Raw genomic sequence first — 20,075 nt, 5'->3', positions numbered from 1 at the left:
GCGATGATTATGGCTTACAGCTCATGAAAACCCCAAGAACCCCAAATCCACAACCTCAAAAAAGTAGATTATTACATGCAATCAATAAAACAAGGATTGTACATAGAACAATATCGGACCTCTGAAAAGTACAAGCATGCATATGTACTCAGTACTTGGTTTGGGCCCCTTTTGCAGCACTTACTGCAATTACTTTTGCACGATATTCTAATTATTCGAGTTTCACCTGTAGATCCTCTCACACCTTCCTCTCGCAGATCCGGACGTCTCCTGATGTCCTTATTAACTCACCTTCGGCGATTCATCAGGCGTTCGCTGAGTTCTAGGAGTCTCAGTATAATATCCCTGAGATCGACCCGCATGCCTCGGATCGGGAGGCCTGCTTGTCCTCCTATATGCAAGATACTGCCCTTCTTGTCCTAAATGACTCGGTGGCAGAGGACTTGGAATCCCCCTTTACCATGGACGAACTAAACTGTGTTCTTGGGTCAGTGCCGGCGGGTAAGAGTCTAGGACCTGATAGGTTTTCTGGCAAGTTCTACAAAAACATTATGAGGATCTCTTATCTCCGTTTCTCCTTAAGGTTTTTAACTCTATCACCTCGGGATCTAACTTTCCTGCCCAGGCGTTGGAGGCACATATTTCTCGGATCCCCAAGCCTGAGAAGGATCATACCCTCAGTACCAATTATCGTCCCATCTAACTCAAGTATTTTTATGTAGATCTGAAATTCTTTTCCAAAATGATTGTCAATTGATTACAACCTATACTTCCCAGCTTTATTCACCCTGACCAGGTTGGGTTTGTGCAGGGACGCGGAGCCAGAGACAATACCAGCAAAACTGTCCTGCTTATGCAATATGCTCAAACTTCCGGAACTCCCATGTGTCTCCTGTCGGTCGAGCCGGTCCGGATCAACGGCTCTCTTTCCCCAAGTTTTAAGATTTCCAAGGCTACCCGTCAAATCAGAGATCCTGAATGTGTCGTTGGACGATTGGGGGCCTATTTCAACTTCAAACTAACTTCCTGTTTCGCATTTGCCCTACCTCAGTAAAATACCTGGGGGTTCATCTCTTCAGACCCATCTCAATTATTTGTCCTCAACTATGACCCCCTCTTTAGGAAAACTACTCTGGATCTGTCCAGGTATGATCATAAGAACATCTCTTGGTTGGGAAGGATTCTATACCTCTCCCAGGTTCTACCAATCCTCCCTCCACCTTTCTTTAAAAAACTACACCAGATTTTCACAAAGTTCATTTAGGGCTCCTCCCGCCCTCGTGTGAATTACAAAACTCGGTCCCTACCTAAACACAAGGGTGGTGCTGGTGCCCCAGACATGCACATTTATGATGCAGCTTCAGTTTTGCTTTGCATCATGGACTGGTTCCATAGTGCCATTGACAAACATAGATCCATTGACAAACAATGGGTTCAGCTTGAGGGGGTGATTGCGGGTTCGGACCTGCAGGGCCTACCTTGGATCTCTCTGGCGTCTCGTGCCCTACCTTCTTCTTTGCCTGTTTTGACCCTGCATACCCTGCACCTGTGGGATAGGTGGGTCTCCATTTCTGGGCTTTCCTCCTATGTTGGCCCTATGACCCCACTTTTTAACAACCCAGCTTTCCCTCCAGCGATGCAAAGGTCCTCCTTCGGTAGATAGAACAAGGACTCCCACAGATGTTTGGTGGTGGCTATCCGGGAATCCACGGTGGCTCCCTTTTTTCACTGATACGTGGTTGGCGGATAGACAGTTTTGTTCCTCTGATTCATCATTCCCTCACCCTGGGAAGCGGTACCTACAGCTTTTGACTCACTTCTCTTACGGTTATCTCCCCCTACCTGTACTGTCTCGCTACTCGATTTCCTTCTCGTATCTACTCCTCCCTGGAGCTTCCAGGTTACGCCTTGGCCTGGGAACAGTAACTGGGACTTCCCATCTGCATGATGGGTTGGGAGAAATCCTTTGTCCTATCTCATTTGCTCTCTATCGCCTGCAAGGCTCACAAGAAATTCTGAAAGTCCTGACCAGGTGGTATAGGTGTCCCACAGTAATCCACCAGTTCTATCCTCAGGTCCTGGACTCTTGCTGGTGCTGTCAGGCCTCTCCGGGCTATATGACCCATATTTGGTGGAGTTGCCCTCCTATTAAAGAGCTTTGGCAGGCAGTGCTAAATGTTCATCAGCGAGTGACAGGTTCTGTAATTCCCAACGACCCCAGGATCGCACTGTTAACTATGGTACCAGGTTCCCTAAAACCGGTGAAAAGGGGCTTCTTGAAGCATTTACTTGCGCCTGTATTCGCTACCTTGGCGCAGTGGACTGTGCAAGTGGACCGCATTGCGGGCCTAGAAAGATTGCTGGCTGATGAGCATGACACCAGAGATAAGTACAATGTCACCTGGTCCGTGTGGCTGGAATTCCGAGCTTCGGACACATTCTCGGCTGGGCTCCTCTATTAGGTCCTCTGGGTTCCTTCCAGATGCCTGTGGCACTCTGGTGGATGGTGGTGGACGGGGATTCTGTGGCCCTAATTTCTAGGGGTTTCTTTCTGAGCTGACCCTTATCTGTAATCTACGCTTCCTTACATTCTTTTTACTTTGCTTCTCTACTTTTATTCCATCCTTTTTCACGTCCTCTATGTGTTCTATTTTCTGTTTTTTCTTGCTTCACTCGTTTCTTTCTCAGCCCTTGTGGTTCCCTTTCTTTTTTCTATAGTTTTGTCCCAGATCATGGTTTTGCCCTACTGTAAGGATTTTCTTCTGCATATTTGTCTGTGTTCTGCATATTTGTCATATTTGTCATGAAAACCCCAAGAACCCCAAATCCACAACCTCAAAAAAGTAGATTATTACATGCAATCAGTAAAACAATGATTGTACATAGAACAATATCGGACCTCTGAAAAGTACAAGCATGCATATGTACTCAGTCTGGCGGTCTTGGCTTTTATGCCCCAGATTGGATACTATATTTTTTGAACAATTCTGTCGGGAGGGACAGTTTTGCGAGCCACTCAAATTATACAGCATATTGCAATCCATACAAGTCATATTAATCCTTTACATCTTTCCCATCTGTCCCGGGGTTGTGTTGCTATGACCAGTTGAGTTTCATGGTTTGGCACCCTTATGCATCTCCATTGATATTGTACAGTGACTTTGATGGTTGTATGTTGATCTTTTACATATACAGGTGAAACTCGAATAATTAGAATATCGTGCAAAGTTCATTTATTTCACTAATGCAACTTACAAGGTGAAACTAATATATGAGATAGACTCATTACATGCAAAGCAAGATAATTCAAGCCGTGATTTGTCATAATTGTGATGATTATGGCTTACAGCTCATGAAAACCCCAAGAACCCCAAATCCACAACCTCAAAAAAGTAGATTATTACATGCAATCAGTAAAACAATGATTGTACATAGAACAATATCGGACCTCTGAAAAGTACAAGCATGCATATGTACTCAGTACTTGGTTTGGGCCCCTTTTGCAGCACTTACTGCAATTACTTTTGCACGATATTCTAATTATTCGAGTTTCACCTGTATGTCCTATAAAACCTTTAATAAAAACTTATTGAACTAAAAAATCAAATTGATCACCCAGTCATGAAGTTCCATTGCATTATTCACCAGGAAAATGTACGTGCCAAAAAATCTAATTCTGATTTGAGTGCTGTTTTGAACACAGTAGTTAAAATTGTTTGCTATCTTATTGCTCGCTCATCATTAATCCACCGACAGTTTTGATCACTACCGGGAGGAGTTGGAGAGTGTTTATAAAGACTTAGCTCTACATTGCCCTGTAAGGTGGCTCAGTGGCGGGAAGGTATTGGAGCCGTTTGATGCAATCCACACATTGTTAAAAGAGAAGAGTTTGCACTACTCAGAGCTAAAGGATGAGCAATGGCTAGTAAAACTTATGTTTTTGACAGACATTACAAAACATCTCAACACACTCAAATCAGCAATTACAAGGTGCAGGTCAAACTGTGTTAGCTTTGTTTGATGCATGGAAGGCTTTTCTAGTGAAAATCAAAGCATTCTGTTGTGATATTCAAACTGGAAGCTTTTGTTATTTCAGCCACTTGAAGATGTTATCGTCACAGCAAGCTGTCAATCCTGATGCCATCATTCAGTACGTTCAAGAACTTGAGCTTGAATTCCCCACCATGTTTAAGGACTTTGAGCGAAATGGCCCAATGTTTTTATTTTTGATTCATCCAGGAAACTTTGAAGAGAAAGACCTGTCTTTAACTCATTTTTAATGGATAGAGATTGATGAGTTTGAAATGCAGCATATTGAGTTTAAAACCTCTTCACTGTGGACATGTAAATTCACAGAGCTTTGCAAAAAACTTGAAAACCCTGACACTGACCAAGCAGCATCCATTGTGGCTTGTTGGGAGAGTTTATGAGAAAAATTCTTGTTTAAAAAAGGTGGCCTTTGCAGTAATCTCTGCATTTTGATCCACATATACGTGTGAAAAGATTTCTTTCACACATGAAGACAGTGTTACGTCCGTCTCGAAGCCAACTTACAACTGATAATTCAGAGGCATGTGTGTGGTTCAAAGTAACATCCTAAAGGCCAGACATAGCACAACTGGGCCATTAAATACAGGCACAGGGATCACACTAAAACGGTAAGTCCCGTTTACTTTTCAGCACATATAAATATGAGCATGGTTTGTGTGTGCACCAGTTATTCAATGTTTTCACTTATAGCTGTGCTGCTAATGGCAAGGTAAACACCTTAAATTAGGTGGCTAACCCATGAGTGTGTGAGGATGTGTGTGCTCTGAGCTCCTGCACCTGCTACATCCACATCAACTAGCCGGTGTCTTGTAGATCCTGTAGCCGCCCTGGTTGGACTAATTAGATTAGAAAGATATTGAAACAATGCTTCAACGCATAGAAGAATTACATAAGAGGGAAATGAGAGAAATTCGGACTAGCTTCCAGAAACTCCATGAACGGACAGAGGCATTGGAAGCAGTGGTCCCACAGATATTGACAGGGTATTCAGCTGTGTGTGTGGGAATGAAAGAGTACCATAATCAACTCCAGACTCTGAGATCACTTGCTGATGACCTGGAAGATCGACAGCGTAGGAACAATATCAAGATAAGAGGAATACCAGAGACAACAGGGTCAGAAGAGATCTCAAGGTCAGTACAAGACATTTTCAATAAATTCCTGGATAACACAGAAATAGAATATATAGAGATGGATAGAGTGCACCATATTCCAAATAAATATCGGACAGAGAAAGCACAGGCGCGAGATGTATTGTGCAGAGTGCATTTCTACAAACAAAGAGAGAGGATCTTAACTAAAGCCAGAGAGAAGGGATCCATAAATTATAGTGGCGCTGTAATCACTTTGTTTGCAGATTTATCATGGAGAACTCTGACCAAAAGGAGAGCTTTACGCCCACTGACCCAAGCGCTGAGAGCTGCGGGTATTGCTTATCAATGGGGTTTTCCATTTAATTTGCGGGCAAGGAGAAATGGACAGGTGCATATTGTGCGCACAATAGAGGATGTACTGGGCTTCTCTAAAGTTTTGGGATTGCCAGCATTGCAAATGGAGGCCTGGCCAGATCCTCCGCCACCGGATTTGCCCCAGGCCCCGGAGTGGGATCAATGGAAGTTGATACGGCCCAGAGGACCTTGGAAAGACGGGGAAGGGCAAGGCGAATCTGGAGATAATTGAAAATAGATGCGAGAACCTGTGTGAACTGAATAGTATAAACATTAAGATTTATGAAAACCAATCTCCAAATAGACAATGAGAGACTATCGCTGTATAAAAATAGAGATATATTTGGGGTAATCAAGACCAACTAGGGTAGGGGAGAATATAGGAATGAATTACCTAAGAGAAATATGTGTATTTATGAGTGTTTTGCTTTTGGGTTTTCTTTTTTTTGTACCCCCTAGCACAATGCACGGGACAGAGAACATTACACATACCGCCACAGCACAACGCACAAGGACATTACGCATACAGCCACAGCATTATGCACAGAGCATTAGACATTTTGCCACAGCACAACGCACAGAGCATTAGACATACCGCAACAGCACAACGCACAGAGCATTACACATACCGCCACAACACAACGCACATAGCATTACACATAGTCACAGCACAACGCACATAGTATTACATATACTGCTACAGCACAACGCACAGAGCATTACACATACAGCCACAGCACAACGCACATGACATTACACATGCAGTCACAGCACAATATACATGACATTATACATGCAGTCACAGCACAATATACATGACATTATACATGCAGTCACAGCACAATATACATGACATTATACATGCAGTCACAGCACAATATACATGACATTATACATGCAGCCACAGCACAACGCACATGACATTACACATGCAGTCACAGCACAATATACATGACATTATACATGCAGCCACAGCACAATACACATGACATTATACATGCAGCCACAGCACAATGCACAGGACATTACATATGCAGTCACAGCACAACGCACAGGACATTACACATATAGCCAAAGCACAACACATAGGACATTACACATATAGTCACAGCACAATGCACAGGATATTATATATGCAGCTACAGCACAACGCACAGGATATCGCACATATGCGTACATCCATGATACACACATGGCACCCTGACCCATCTCTATGTCCCCCGGACACTTGGGACTAACTCTGGTCCCATGAATAGCTATTGCAGCTTAGGCGGCATGAAGGGGACTTGCAGCATATGAAGCTGTTGGGGCCCCTCTCGTGGTCTGCCAGTCCACCCCGGGTCTTCTCCTGTATTGCGACATCCGTGGGGTACGGTGTTCTGTCGTTCCGTCGGACCCGTGACTTTATCAGATCGGACTGGGGTTGCGGGTCCGATGGGATGATGGAGCACTGGGACACGGGACCACCGCAACAATAAAACCTAACCCAATACCCCCCACGTGACACACTTACCCATTGCTGTCACGGAGGCGCTGTAAAAGTGAAATTACAGCTCCCATAAACCTTGTGCGCAGGCAGGAGGTTATGCCGTCGATAGGATACAGGAGAGGACCTTAGTAGGGATGGCGACTGTCAAGCAGCCATCCTTGGCATGGGAAGATGCTCGGCTGTGAGCAGCGGCGTACGGCAAGTTACCTAGGATCCCTCCGGGAGTTGGGCACTAGGTCCACAACTGAGTGTCTGACTCAGTGGCTTTGATTCCACTCGCCCCTTCCGCTTGCCGGTAGCGAGGGGGCGAGTGGAGATTTTGAGCCTTTATACGTTTGCATGTATGTGAGTGTGGGTAGATGGATTTTTCCCTTTTTTTTAAATTAATTGAGGTTTTTGTAGTTTATCTATTCCATATCCTAGTTGGGTCAAAGAGGTGTTATAGATAGAAATGGTTCTATAGGTTCTCAGAAAAAAGAATAAGGGGAGAGAATATGAAATCAATGGGATGTGGATGGAAGTGGGTGCAGGATAAGTGGTTAGTTTCAACCCCCTAATAGGATAGAGTTGGAGGGACACAGGGGATTCCTGGGGAGTGTCCGCTCTTGCTAGTTTTACTTTGTTGAGTAATTTTGTGTTTAGATTAGGTATGAGAGTTAAGTGTGTATGGTTTGTCGGGAAGTGTGTGGTGTGGATGGGTGTGGTTTTTACAAGATGTTCTCTGTCCCATATGTGTTCCCCCGTGTCCTTGTCGATGTCTTTGTCCCCCCTTGTAAGTCCCCCTTCCCTTCACTTTGTGGTTCTTTTCCTGGGTCTGGGTTGCTTGATGTTTCGGTCGCATATCATTCCATATCCATGATGGCGTCCCTACGCCTGGTGACGTACAATGTCAGGGGCCTTAATGCCCCCGCCAAAAGGCACCAGGTATTTGGCTGAGCTACACAGATTGCGGGCTGACGTGGTTTTCTTGCAGGAGACTCATATCTCTCATGATTCTGCCCTACGTTTGCACTCTGGGTACTTTCCACACTGGTACCACTGCACGTCCCCTACCAAGCGGGGGCGTGGGGTCGCCATAGGATTTGGAAAGGATATTCCCTTCACGGTCACTGATAGAATGGTTGACCCGGAGGGCAGGTTCCTTTTCCTTCATGTTGAATTATATGGTGTTATATATACTGTGGCGAACGTTTACTGTCCGAATTCCTCACCAGCTTCCTACTTTAGGAAAATATTGGGTAAACTTCGGAGCTTTCGTTCCGGTCACCTGATGGTGTCGGGGGATTTTAACTTTTGCATGGACCCATCCATGGACACATCCACAGGCCATGCACGTAACCCTAAATCACACCTTAATACTGTACGCAGAATGCTACATGGTCTTCACCTGGTTGATGTATGGAGAGTACTTCATCCCAGTGAGAGGGACTCTCATATCTACTACTCCACTACTCCTCTGTCCATAATTCCTACTTGCGGTTAGACATGCTCTTCTTAGACCACTTCCTTGTAGAAGCGGTACAAGCCGCGACTATACTCCCTCTCACTTTATCGGACCATGCTCTGGTATCTGTATTACTTACCTTAGCGAATGCCCCAACTAGAAGCTACAATTGGAGGCTTAATGAATCCCTCCTCCACGACCCAAAGGTTGTTGCAACCGTGGCTGCCAATATAGATACCTACTTCAGGGAAAACGCCCAGGAATCTGTTTCCCCTGCAGTCCTCTGGGAAGCCCACAAGTCAGTGATCCGGGGTACGCTGATTGCCATAGGCTCCAGGAAGAAGAGGGATCGGGTTGCGCAGCTACAACTGTTACTGTCCGAAATACATTCTCTAGAAATATCTCATAAAATTACTGCTGACAGCTCTACATATCAAACACTTACCCTCAAACGAGAACGACTTAGAGAGCTGCTGGAATCGGACACTAAACGTGCCTTTGATGCGCGGAATAAGAAATTCTATGTTCAGGGTAATAAACCTGGTAGACTTTTAGCACACGCTCTGCGACCACATCGCTTTGCCACTTATATCCCCAAAATCAAGACCACTATGGGCTCTATGGCCCACCATACCACTGATATAGCCAAAGTTTTCCATGACTTTTATCAAGACTTGTACCAGGTCAACCCCCCATCACAGTCTCACCTACGTCCGGATCTTTCTGATAAAATCACTGCTTACTTACGAAAGGCGGGCTTACCTGCGTTGCCAACTGCTACCTTACTTGCCTTAGAATCCCCCATCACTACAGCGGAATTAGAACGAGCGATCCAATCCACGCCTTTAGGCAAAAGCCCTGGCCCAGACGGATTCCCTCTCTTGTACTTCAAGCGTTTTCAGGCTCACTTAGCCCCCCATTTTTGTAGTTATGTTAATTCCATCGACGCCACCTCCCCACTCCGTCCGGAATCGTTACTTGCCCACATCACTATCCTTCCCAAGCCGGGTAAAGACCCAGCTTGCTGCTCTAGCTACCGCCCCATATCACTGATGAATGTGGACACTAAGTTGTGCGCCAAGATCCTGGCTTCCCGACTTAGCCCACTTCTTCCCGAATGGATTCATCCGGACAAGGTGGGCTTTGTCCCGGGGAGGGAGGCCAGGGACAGCGCCCTTAAATCTGTGTCCCTTATTCACCTAGCTCATACACAGAATTCCCCAGTCCTACTCTTGGCTACAGATGTCGAAAAAGCATTTGACAGAGTGGACTGGGGATTCATGTTCTCCACGCTGACCTCCCTGGGCATTGGTCCCCGGATGTTGGCGTGGATAACCGCACTGTACTCCTCTCCAACCGTCAGAGTCAAAGTGAACGGCATGTTGTCCCTCCCCCATTTTCGTTATCACGTCCTCCAAGGGACCTCACTCTGCCCTCCAGGCTCTGAGGGACAAGTGGGGCACCCATTCGATGGACTTCTGGAGATACAGACAACTACAACATTTTGTTATGTCTCTCCCGAAGCCACTACGAGTGAGAGGTAACTTCTTGCCCTTTGAATCATTATTGGGGTCACCGACTCCCACAAGCCATGGTCTCTCTGTCATATACAAGATTTTGTCGGGAATTACTGGTGACCAGCCCCCGCCATACCTTGGGAAATGGGAACAGGAATTTTCGAACACCCTTATCCCCCTCTCAGAGGTCCAAGGTGTTGCATATGTGCTCCTCTGCCTCCCCGGATAGCTACATGACCGAAGCCAACTTCAAACTTCTCGCGAGGTGGTATCAGGCCGCATGCCCGAATGCGCATATTGCGCCACGCTTACTCAAAGGCGCCCCCCCCCTTTACCCTGGATATCGTATGTAGTGTGATTGTCTTAATGTATGCTCACTGTATTGTATGTATGTCTTTTGTTATATTCTGAAAACCTTCAATACACATTTTAATATGGAAAAAAAAACACCTTTACTATTAGCAGCACAACTATCAGTATAAAAATGTGAATCTAAAACAAAGGTGCGCTATTGTTCATTGGCACTCGGTTGTCTGATGGTTGCAAAAATGGCACTTGAGTCTATAAAAAGTTGCTGACCCCTGGCCTAAATTGTTTACTTTTCGTGCCCTCTCCAAACTCTTCACCCTTTTGTTAATAATCGCCATAGTTTAAACCAGTGGTTCTCAACCGGTTTAACCTCAGGACCCACATTTGTCCTTGGTCATTAAGTTGCGACCCAAGTTGAACTGCAATGGAACGCACGGCATGTGGTACCTCGCGTTCCGATGCGGGCGATAGAACTGTGGGTGGGAGATGCATTTAGGATGCCATTCAAATTAATGGCAATGCAATGCACTCCCACACCAGAATGTGCTGTGACGGAGCGCCATCCATATGTGCATCACCTGTAGAGGTGCCAGGAGCCAGAATGTGACATCACTCCGGTCCAGGCACCTCTACAGGACATGTGAGGGTGCTGTAGGGAATGCAAGCATGAATGGAGCTCCCTCATGGCCATAGTCCCAGCCCACCCCACCTCAAGCTGACACTTGGCACCGGGCAGCATATTTTGAATGGCTGCTCGGCGCGAGAACTGACAGTGTTACGCTGGGGGAGGCAGCGGAGCCTCTCACCTAGAAAAGTGGAAGGCAAGCGGCGACCCACTGAACACAGGGTCGCGACCCACTTTTGGGTCACGACCCACCAGTTGAGAACCAAGGGTTTAAACAATACACAACATAGACATATACATAGTTGCTATAAGAGAAAGCAGCAAAATACACTGATCATTAGACTTTGACAAGCAATATAGCACAGATCATTCAAGCTTATAGAAATATACCTTTATAAAATTCTGATGTTTTCTCCAATTCTTCCAGTTTTTTTACCAAACCATCTGCATTAAAACAAATACAATGTTTTTAATTTTAAATCTGGTAGTAAATTATCCTTAAAGTAAACATGGTATAAAGAAGTTTAATCGCAGAAAAAAAAACCAGCTTGAAATAAAAAAACCTTAAAGGAGAATTATGGGGTTAAGGCTTTTCCCCATAATTCTCCTTAGGGTAACGGGAGGACACAAACTAGCGTCCTCCCGTCACCTTAGGCTCAGTATACTGCGAGCTGTACCTCGCGGTATACTGAGACGCCACAGCTGAAGCGGATCCCGACAATTGTGCCGGGATCCGCCCAGCTGCGTGACTGACAGCTGGCTCTGCCTATCTAGAGGCAGTGACAGGATCGAGAAGTGAGCGAACGCCGGTATGTGTTCGCTCACCTCCCGATCTACTGAGCCGACCTGTGACAGTCTCATTGTCACAGGTCGGCTAGACTTATGAGGTGAGTGAAAAGCACTCACCTCATAGATCTCCTTTAATCAAAACAACAAATAAGTGCCAACACAAGCCAATGTGAAGTCCATATACAGAGAAAAAAAGTCCCACAAAAGCAATGCCTCTTTATGCGCAAAAAAAAAAAAAATGTTTTTAATCCCAGGGGAAATTACTATTCCCTCACCACCACGTATTGGTAAGTCAAACGAACCTAAAATGAAAGGCCTTTTGTTGTGTGCTCCTTTAGCAGAGAACTCAGCTGGTGCTGTTTTAACTAGAATCCACTTTCTGTATACAGATGCCCAACCGACTCAGAACTCACACAGAACAGGACAAGAAAAAAAATGACATATATTGTGTAGCCACATGCTACACGTTGTGTCTACTACAAAACGAGCTGTTGCAATTTCTTCTTTATACATTTAATTTTAAATAAAAACAGTATCACACAACTAAATTGCCTGTTTTATGGTTTATGCTCCATCAAATACCTTTGGGTTTGCAGAGAAATATCCAACTGCCATAAACATTCGGTCTGATCAAGTGGACATCATATTAACCACTTGAAGACCAGGGTGTTACACCCCCTTCCTGGCCAGGCCATTTTTTAGTATTCAGCGCTGCGGTGCTTTGATTGACATTTATTTTGCCATGCAACGCTGTACTGAAATACATTTTTACCGTTTTTTGGGGACAGATAGAGCTTTCTCTTGGCGGTATTTATTCACCACTGGGGTTTTTAGTTTGTACTATATAACAAAAAAAGTACCATCATTTTTTTTTTTTTTAAACCCTGTTACCCTATGAAATGTTATGAAACATTTATTATCACCCGAATTTTTTGGTAAAATATAAAAGACGGGGTCACGTCGGGTAAATAGGATAACATAGACACCGGCACTCCAGGTAATGAATCAAAGGCGTCTGTTTATTGACGCATGAAACATAGCACAATGCATCAAAAAGTAACGTTTCGCGGTCTCTCATAGATCTCCTTCATCAGGCAAAATGAGTGACGGCGGGTAAATAGACACCAAACATGTCAAGCTTCAAAATTGTGTGCGCCCGTGAAATCGCAGAAAACAACCACCCCCAAAATTGGCCATAGGCGATGCTTTAACCCTTTCACTGCCACCGCACTAAGGCATACGGCGGAACAAAACTGTTCCCAGCTGGCCAGGTCAGTATGCCTTACGGTGCTGCTATTTACAGTTTTGCTATAAGCTCAGGGTCGCTTTAGCGACCCTGAACTTATAGCAGAAGTGTTCCCCAGATGGTCCTCGTTAAATTTAGGGCTGTCCTGATACCGATGCTAGCATCGGAATCGGGCCCGATACAGGGCATTTTGACAAGTACTTGTACTTGTCAAAATGCCCCGATACAAAGCGCTGAAGCTTGCGCTATGTTTTTTTTTTTACTTTACCTTCCGTGGTGGCTGCGGAGCGTCGCGTCACTGCTGTGGGCGGAGCTCCAGCTGGGGTCCTAATGTAGGTGGCTGAAGACTGCCCAGAGGATTCCACCTGGAGCTTCGCCCACAGCAGTGACGCGTCGCTCCGCCGCTCAGTGGCGCCGACGTCCAGCGCCGCCATCAGTGGTGGATCCGGGGGGGATTTGTACGGGGCAAATGCCCACCCGCAGATAGAGCCGCTCTCTGCCTCTGGTGCACTGGTGACAGAGTACATCCCCGCACAGCCACTGCGGGGACTTACAGCTGTCACAGACTTTATTGCGGTTCAGTGTAAAAAAACGGCACAGTACATTGTGTAACACAGTACAGTGTTATTTTACTTTTTTTTTTAAACTTAACTTTATTGCTATCACATAGAAATCCTCTATGTTATAACCAATCTAAATCACAGGTCCTCTTTATGGAGACATCTCTAAGACCCCTAATGTCACCTAGGGACCCCCAGAGAAGTTGATGAAGCAGGGATCTGCTTCATCAGCTTCTCACCAGCATCTGTAACCTGAGAGTGACACTGAATGCAGGAAGTGATGCACTTCCTGCATTCGGGGACCGAGAAGAGATCATCGGGAGATCGCACACGAGTGGGGGGAGGGGCAGGACATCTTAAGACGCCCTCCCGCTCCTATAAGGCTCCCGTCCGGCCGTTCAGGAACGGCCATGGACGGGAGCTGGTTAAATATTTATCCTGTTGACCTTCTGTGTCCCTTATTTTTGGTGAGTTTGGTGTACTAACAGGCGGTGGAGCATAGTCATTTCACCTGGGATTACACAGAATTCCTAATTCACATCCTTATCCTAATTCAATGATTCTTACCAGAAAGCAAGAAATACTGAACTTAAACAAAATGACCAGGCAGCTACCTTTTTTTGAAAGAGAGCTTACCAATGGTATCCTCCATGTTTTTCTCATGATGGGCTTGTCTTAATTTAAAAAAATGGAAAATTGGAGCAACCTACTGTTAGAAGGTGTATTTGTCATATGATAAAATAAATAAAAATATCTGTAAGGATTAAAATGTAAATCAAGCTCTGGTGACTCTGTGTGTCCTTACACCTCCACTTACATATTGCTCACCCTTCAGATCAGAGACACTTCAAGCCTGCAGGAGGAAGCAAAAGAGGAAATACGCTAGAACTAGAGGCTTATTAATTTGTGAGCAAAGCTGTAATGAACTTACACAGTGGAGCAGCATAAAGATGAATGTCAGGCTACAGCATCAAGTAAACACCAGGGCTGTCTTTATTATTGATTGGACCCTGGACAAACACCCCCCTATGCGCCCTACCTGCAGAGGTGCTATGCTGCGTTGGGCAGGGGCAGAGCTACACTATGCATTGCCGATCGCATCATAAACAGAACTGCTGGGATGGTGCAGCCTTACAATAGAGCGGCCCTGACTGCAGGAGCTACTCAGTTCAATCCTGTAGCAAATCTGAAGTTTAAGAAGTCCTGAAATGTGCCTTCAAAGTACAATAGGAAAGACTAAGAAGAGTTATATGCCAGGTGTAATTTTATTTTACTGCCAGGTAAGGTTCACATTATGCGTTAACATGACTGCCATATTGTTGCCATTTTGATTTAACTGGGTTTAAATCTGCATTGTGCTGTGTGTGAAAATGCATGGCGACCATGTTCTATGAGAATTAAGTGTGTTGCAGACTCGGCTCCTGGGATTTGATCCTTCCAAGGTGTAAAGTATTATACACACTATAGAGAATACAAACACAGCTCTACCATAAACATTCACACATATGTAAACAAAGCCCTTCAGATCACATCTCAAACAAAGAAAAGGCCGGGTCCCATGCAGGACTGTCATAATAACGTAAGAAGGGGAAGGAATCCGCTATGGAGGGCAGGGATCAGGTACAGGGGGGGAATGGATCAGGTACATGTGAAGGACAGGATCACATACAGGGAAAGAAAGGGATCAGGTACAGGAGGAAGATAATAGATACAGGAGGAAGGGATCAGGTACAGGAGGGGAAAGAATCAGATACAGGGGGAAGGGTTCAGGTACTAAAGGGTTTAGGTACAGGGGGGAATGAATCAGATACAGGGGGAATAGATCAATGGATCAGGTACAAGGGAAGGAAGAGATCACGTCAGCGAAAGAAAAGAGGACTACGGGGGAACCAAGGTCGTGACTATTGAAGCCTCTGCAGTCCTGTTTTGCTCACTCCAATGGGAGAATAGCTGCTGGTATATTCATATATGGATACAATCATCCACAGTAAGATATTGTACTTGTATACACCAAATCACCATGTTGTTGTAATGGAATTATGATTTTCTAATGGTACTTGATGTTAGCTTATAGTCATATGTTCCTCCTTATGAAGCCATGGCTGTGGCGAAACACGTAGAGGATTTTCCAAATAAGGACTCACTGATCATAACTGATTTTAGGTTTCGTACTTTTAATGTCTTCATTAAAATATGATATTTTACCTAAAATTAAGTCTACATCGGACTCTATGGCTCACCTTACCACTGACATCGCTGCGGTGTTCCGTGAATTTTACTAGGACCTATATAGGGTTCGCCCTCCCTCACGGCACACGTGGGTTAGAGAATCACCCAATACTTACAAAATGTGGGTTTGCCTTCATTGCCAAAGGACACACTACTAGCCCTAGAATCCCCCATTACTGTAGCGGAATTTGAGCAGGCAATCCAATCCACTCCCCTAGGCAAGAGCCCTGGCGGTTTCCCTCTTTTATATTTTAAACGTTTCCAGACCCCGTTAGCCCCTTACTTTTGTAGATATGTCAATTCAATCGACACCGATTTACCTATGCACCCAGAATCGCTACTCGCTCACATCACATTACTTGCTAAACCTGGTAAAGATCCATTTTGCTGTTCTAGCTACCGCCCTATATCACTAATGAACGTTGATACCAAACTTTATGCCAAGATCCTAGCTTCCAGAATGAGCCCGCTCTTACCCCATTGGATACATCCAGATCAGGTGGGCTTTCTACCAGAGAGAGAGGCCAGAGATAGCACTCTCAAGTCAGTATATTTGATCCATTTAGCTCATAAACTGAATTTCCCAGTCCTGCTCTTGTCCACGGACGCCGAAATGGCGTTCGACAGAGTAGACCGGGGATTCATGTTTTTAACACTGACTGCCCTGGGACTGCACCCCCAGATGTTGGCATGGATCTCTGCATTATACTCCTCTGACTGCCAGAGTTAAGGTGAATGGCACCTTGTCGTCCCCTCTTCCGCTACACAATGGTATACGCCAGGGCTGCCCCCATTCGCTGTTATAAACATACACATCCAATCTAGTTCAGATAGTTTGTGTATAAATATGCAGCTTGGAGAGCGAACATCACTCGGGTGTGTAGAAATGGTAAGGATAACACACATCTATGCAATAAAGGAATGTGGAGAGATAATGTAGCCTCTCATAAGAAGGTAAACAAAGCTGTTAGAGCTGTTAGAGCTGTTCTACACCCCAATAGAGGGGTGTAGAAAACAGTATGAAAAACTCAAACAGAATGTAAGAGGAGTGAGGAAAGAAGGGGGAAAAAGCATGAGGAAAAAGAGAAGAACGAGGGTACCCACCCCAGGAGCCGCAGAAACGACCTTCAGCAATACTGACAGATTTCTACACATCTTGCAGGGCAGAATCTGCCAAAGAGATACAAGCACATGTACCAGCGATAGCGAACAGAGTACCAGAAACACACCCAGGGGCTCCAGGTGGAGTTTAATTTTTCCTCTGTGTTATTCAGGGAAGCAGTCAGGTCCTCCATCCTCAGGCCCGGATTTCCCACAAGGCCACCGAGGACCTGCCTCGGGGCAGCAGCGGTGACCTTGTGGGGAAGTTGCAGGCATCGGTGTAAGGTGTCCCGGCGGCGGACCGTAGTGTGCGGCCGCCGTCCAATCATGACGGGGTGGGCCGAGGCTCCGCCCACCGGCTCCGTAGTGTCCCGCCGTATAATTATAAAAAATAAACAATAAGATAAAAACTATAAAAAATAAATTATTAAAAAGTAAAAAGAAATTAATTAAAAAATAATTAAATAAATAAAAATACAAAAAAATGAGAAGAAATAATTGAAGTTATAAAAATAAAGAAACAGTTAAAAAAAATTGAAAACTAACCCCGCCACCCTGCCATCTGGTTGCCATTCACAATTGATGGGGAGGGGGCGTATTGTGGAACCTGGCCTTGGGGCGGCAGGGAGAGTAAATCTGGCCCTGTCCATCCTGTAAGTATCATTTACTTTGGAGAGCCACATCTGAATAGAGGGAGGTTGGGGAGACTTCCATAACAGTGGAATACAAGCCCTGGTGGCATTAATCAGGTGGACCGTGAGGGAGGATCTATATCTAGTCATGGGGCGCCGGGGCAGGTGCCATAAGCAGGTGGCAGGATTGTCGAACAGGTCTACCATGGTCAAGGGTTTCCCAACTTCTCCCACCGTGTTCCAGAAGCTGCATAGTGTTGAGCAGGACCATAAGATGTGTAGCAAAGTACCTGGGGAAGATCTGCATCTCCAGCACAGATAGCCATGTTGGAGAACTACTTCTGCACATACTTTCAAAAGCCGTGCACGGTCTATCCAGGTCATGTGGGGAGGGTATTGCTCTCAAGAAGTGCCCTATTTGCATCGCACTCCAGAAATCTAAAGGGGGTCCACCAAGGTTCGCAAATCAGAGCATGAAAGCCATCTAGAAATCAGACTGAAAATCTAACATTCTAAATTTATTTGCCAGGAGGAGCAGCCTATTTTCATAACCAGGGCAAAAATCATGGGTCACCAAAAGGGGGAGAGGGGGAAGGGGACAACTCACTCAGTGCCTCTAAACACCCTCTGGGCACACCAGTCTAGGAGTCTATTAATTTGTGAAGCCTTGCAGTAGGCTAGAAGGTTGGGAAGGCCCACCCCACTATTCGACTTGGGGAGGGATAAAATATGTCTGCCAATTCGAGGACAGCTGGCACCCCATACAAAGGATATAAATTCGGAGTGCAGCTGGTGAAACTAATGAGGCGGCAATCGAATAGGGATAGCTTAGATAAGGTATAGCATTCGGGGGAACAAAGTAATCTTCAGGGAGTTACATCTCCCAAACCAGGATAAAGATAAGGTGCTCCAGTTACAAAGGTCTTGTTTGAGCTTGTGGAAGGGGATGTAGTTGGCGTCAAATAGATCGAAGAAGTCAGAGGTAATTTGAATCTCTAACTATTTAAGGCTGCAGTCCTTCCCTGCCCACCTCAGCTGCTATTGGCTGGGAGGGAGAGTGCAGAGGGGACCCTGCAGAGCCAGAGAAGGCACAGCAAGGCTGCTTGGGGATTTACCTCCAGCAAATATTAATCCTCCCCCCACCACCACCCGGAGAGGAAGAAGAGGGCATGAGGACAGAGCACATCAGCACTGTAAGTCCCTTTTCTTTTTGCACAGCTGAACCCCGCACTCTGTGTCACACTGCCGACCTCCGCACTCTGCGTCACACTGCCGACCTCCGCACTCTGCGTCACACTGCCGACCTCCGCACTCTGCGTCACACTGCCGACCTCCTCACATTATTGACCTCTGCGTTACATTACTGACCTCTAAGTTACATAACGGTCCTCCACACTCTGCGTTACATAACTGACCTCTGCGTTACATAACTGACCTCAGCACTATGCGTTACATTACAAACCTAAATTATTAGTGCTCCCCAGTTTTGACTCTCTCATGTGCCCCCCCTATATATTGTTCCTAGAGTCGTCAATGCTCCCAACGAAAAGTGCGTAGTAGATATGGGATCGAAGTGGAGGGTAAGGTAATGTTCAATGCGGACGACTTAGAGTAGTTAATTTTGAAGTTGGATAGGCTACCATATAAGGAGGGGACTTCCAGCAAGCGGGGTAATTAAGATTCTGGGTTAGTGACAAAGAAAATGAGATTGGCAGCATTAACCACAAGTTCATGGGGGCCAGAAGGTAGCGTCATGCCAGGGAAAGCTGGGGAAGACCACACTATGCACAGAAGGGGTTCGGGCAAAAATAAGGGTTGACAGTGGGCAACCCTGGCGAGTGCCATTGGTCAGGGGAAACTATTCTGATCTAGCCTAGTTAACGGTTATGGCTGCCGTGGGGGAAGAGTACAACGGGAGGATCCATGAGAGCATATTGGGGCCTAACCCATGTGTCGGAGAGTAGAATGTAAAAATCCCCAACCTACCCTATCAAAGTCCTTCTCCGCATCCGTTGAGAGCAACATCAGAGGTAACAAACGAGTTTGGGCCTGATGAATTACATTAAGGACCCTGGTAGTGTTTGTCTCTCGCCTCTCTGTGAGGTATGAAACCCACCTGGTCGAAACACAAAGGGGAGAATTTATCAAAACTGGAGCAGAAAATCTGGAGCAGTTGCCCATGGCAACCAATCAGCATCTCTGTACAGTTTGCTCAGGCAAGATTTGAAAATGAGAGATGCTGATTGGCTGCAGTGCAAATCTGCTTCAGATTTTGTCTGCTCCAGTTTTGATAAATCCCCCCAAAGTGTTTTGTAGATTCTTGGCAAAAGACTTAGGTCGTTTGCCAGTTGAAAAGCTCTCAGGTGTGTCAAAGTTCATATTTTGTCAGTGGTGTATCAGGCAATCACTGCACAATCATCAATACCCCCACTCCCTCCCTTTACTTCAGCTATTCTTTGATGTATAAACGTATAGAACATAAGACAAATAAAGTGATATTAAAGTCAAAAGGTTTTTAAGCTATTTCAAATGCTGATTAAATCACTGACAATAGATAATGATGCTCCCCTTGATGTTTAAAATGTTAAATATATATATATATATATATATATACATACACATATATATACGCTATA

General features: G+C 45.4%; 1 protein-coding gene across 1 annotated transcript in view; it reads right to left on the bottom strand.

Annotated features, from left to right (window-relative positions):
• Positions 1–20,075, bottom strand: part of PICK1 (protein interacting with PRKCA 1) — a gene marked incomplete at its 3' end in the record, with an annotated part of 316,855 nt that overhangs the window by 159,414 nt on the left and 137,366 nt on the right. The window contains exon 6 of the mRNA XM_018569440.1: positions 11,273–11,326. Coding sequence (XP_018424942.1) covers positions 11,273–11,326 — 54 coding nt within the window. The remainder of the gene's footprint in view (positions 1–11,272; positions 11,327–20,075) is intronic.

The sequence above is a fragment of the Nanorana parkeri genome, unplaced genomic scaffold, assembly GCF_000935625.1.
Source record: "Nanorana parkeri isolate BGI_ZX_2015 unplaced genomic scaffold, ASM93562v1 scaffold1336, whole genome shotgun sequence".
Lineage (NCBI taxonomy): Eukaryota > Metazoa > Chordata > Amphibia > Anura > Dicroglossidae > Nanorana > Nanorana parkeri.
This window is presented reverse-complemented; position numbering and strand designations above follow the sequence as displayed.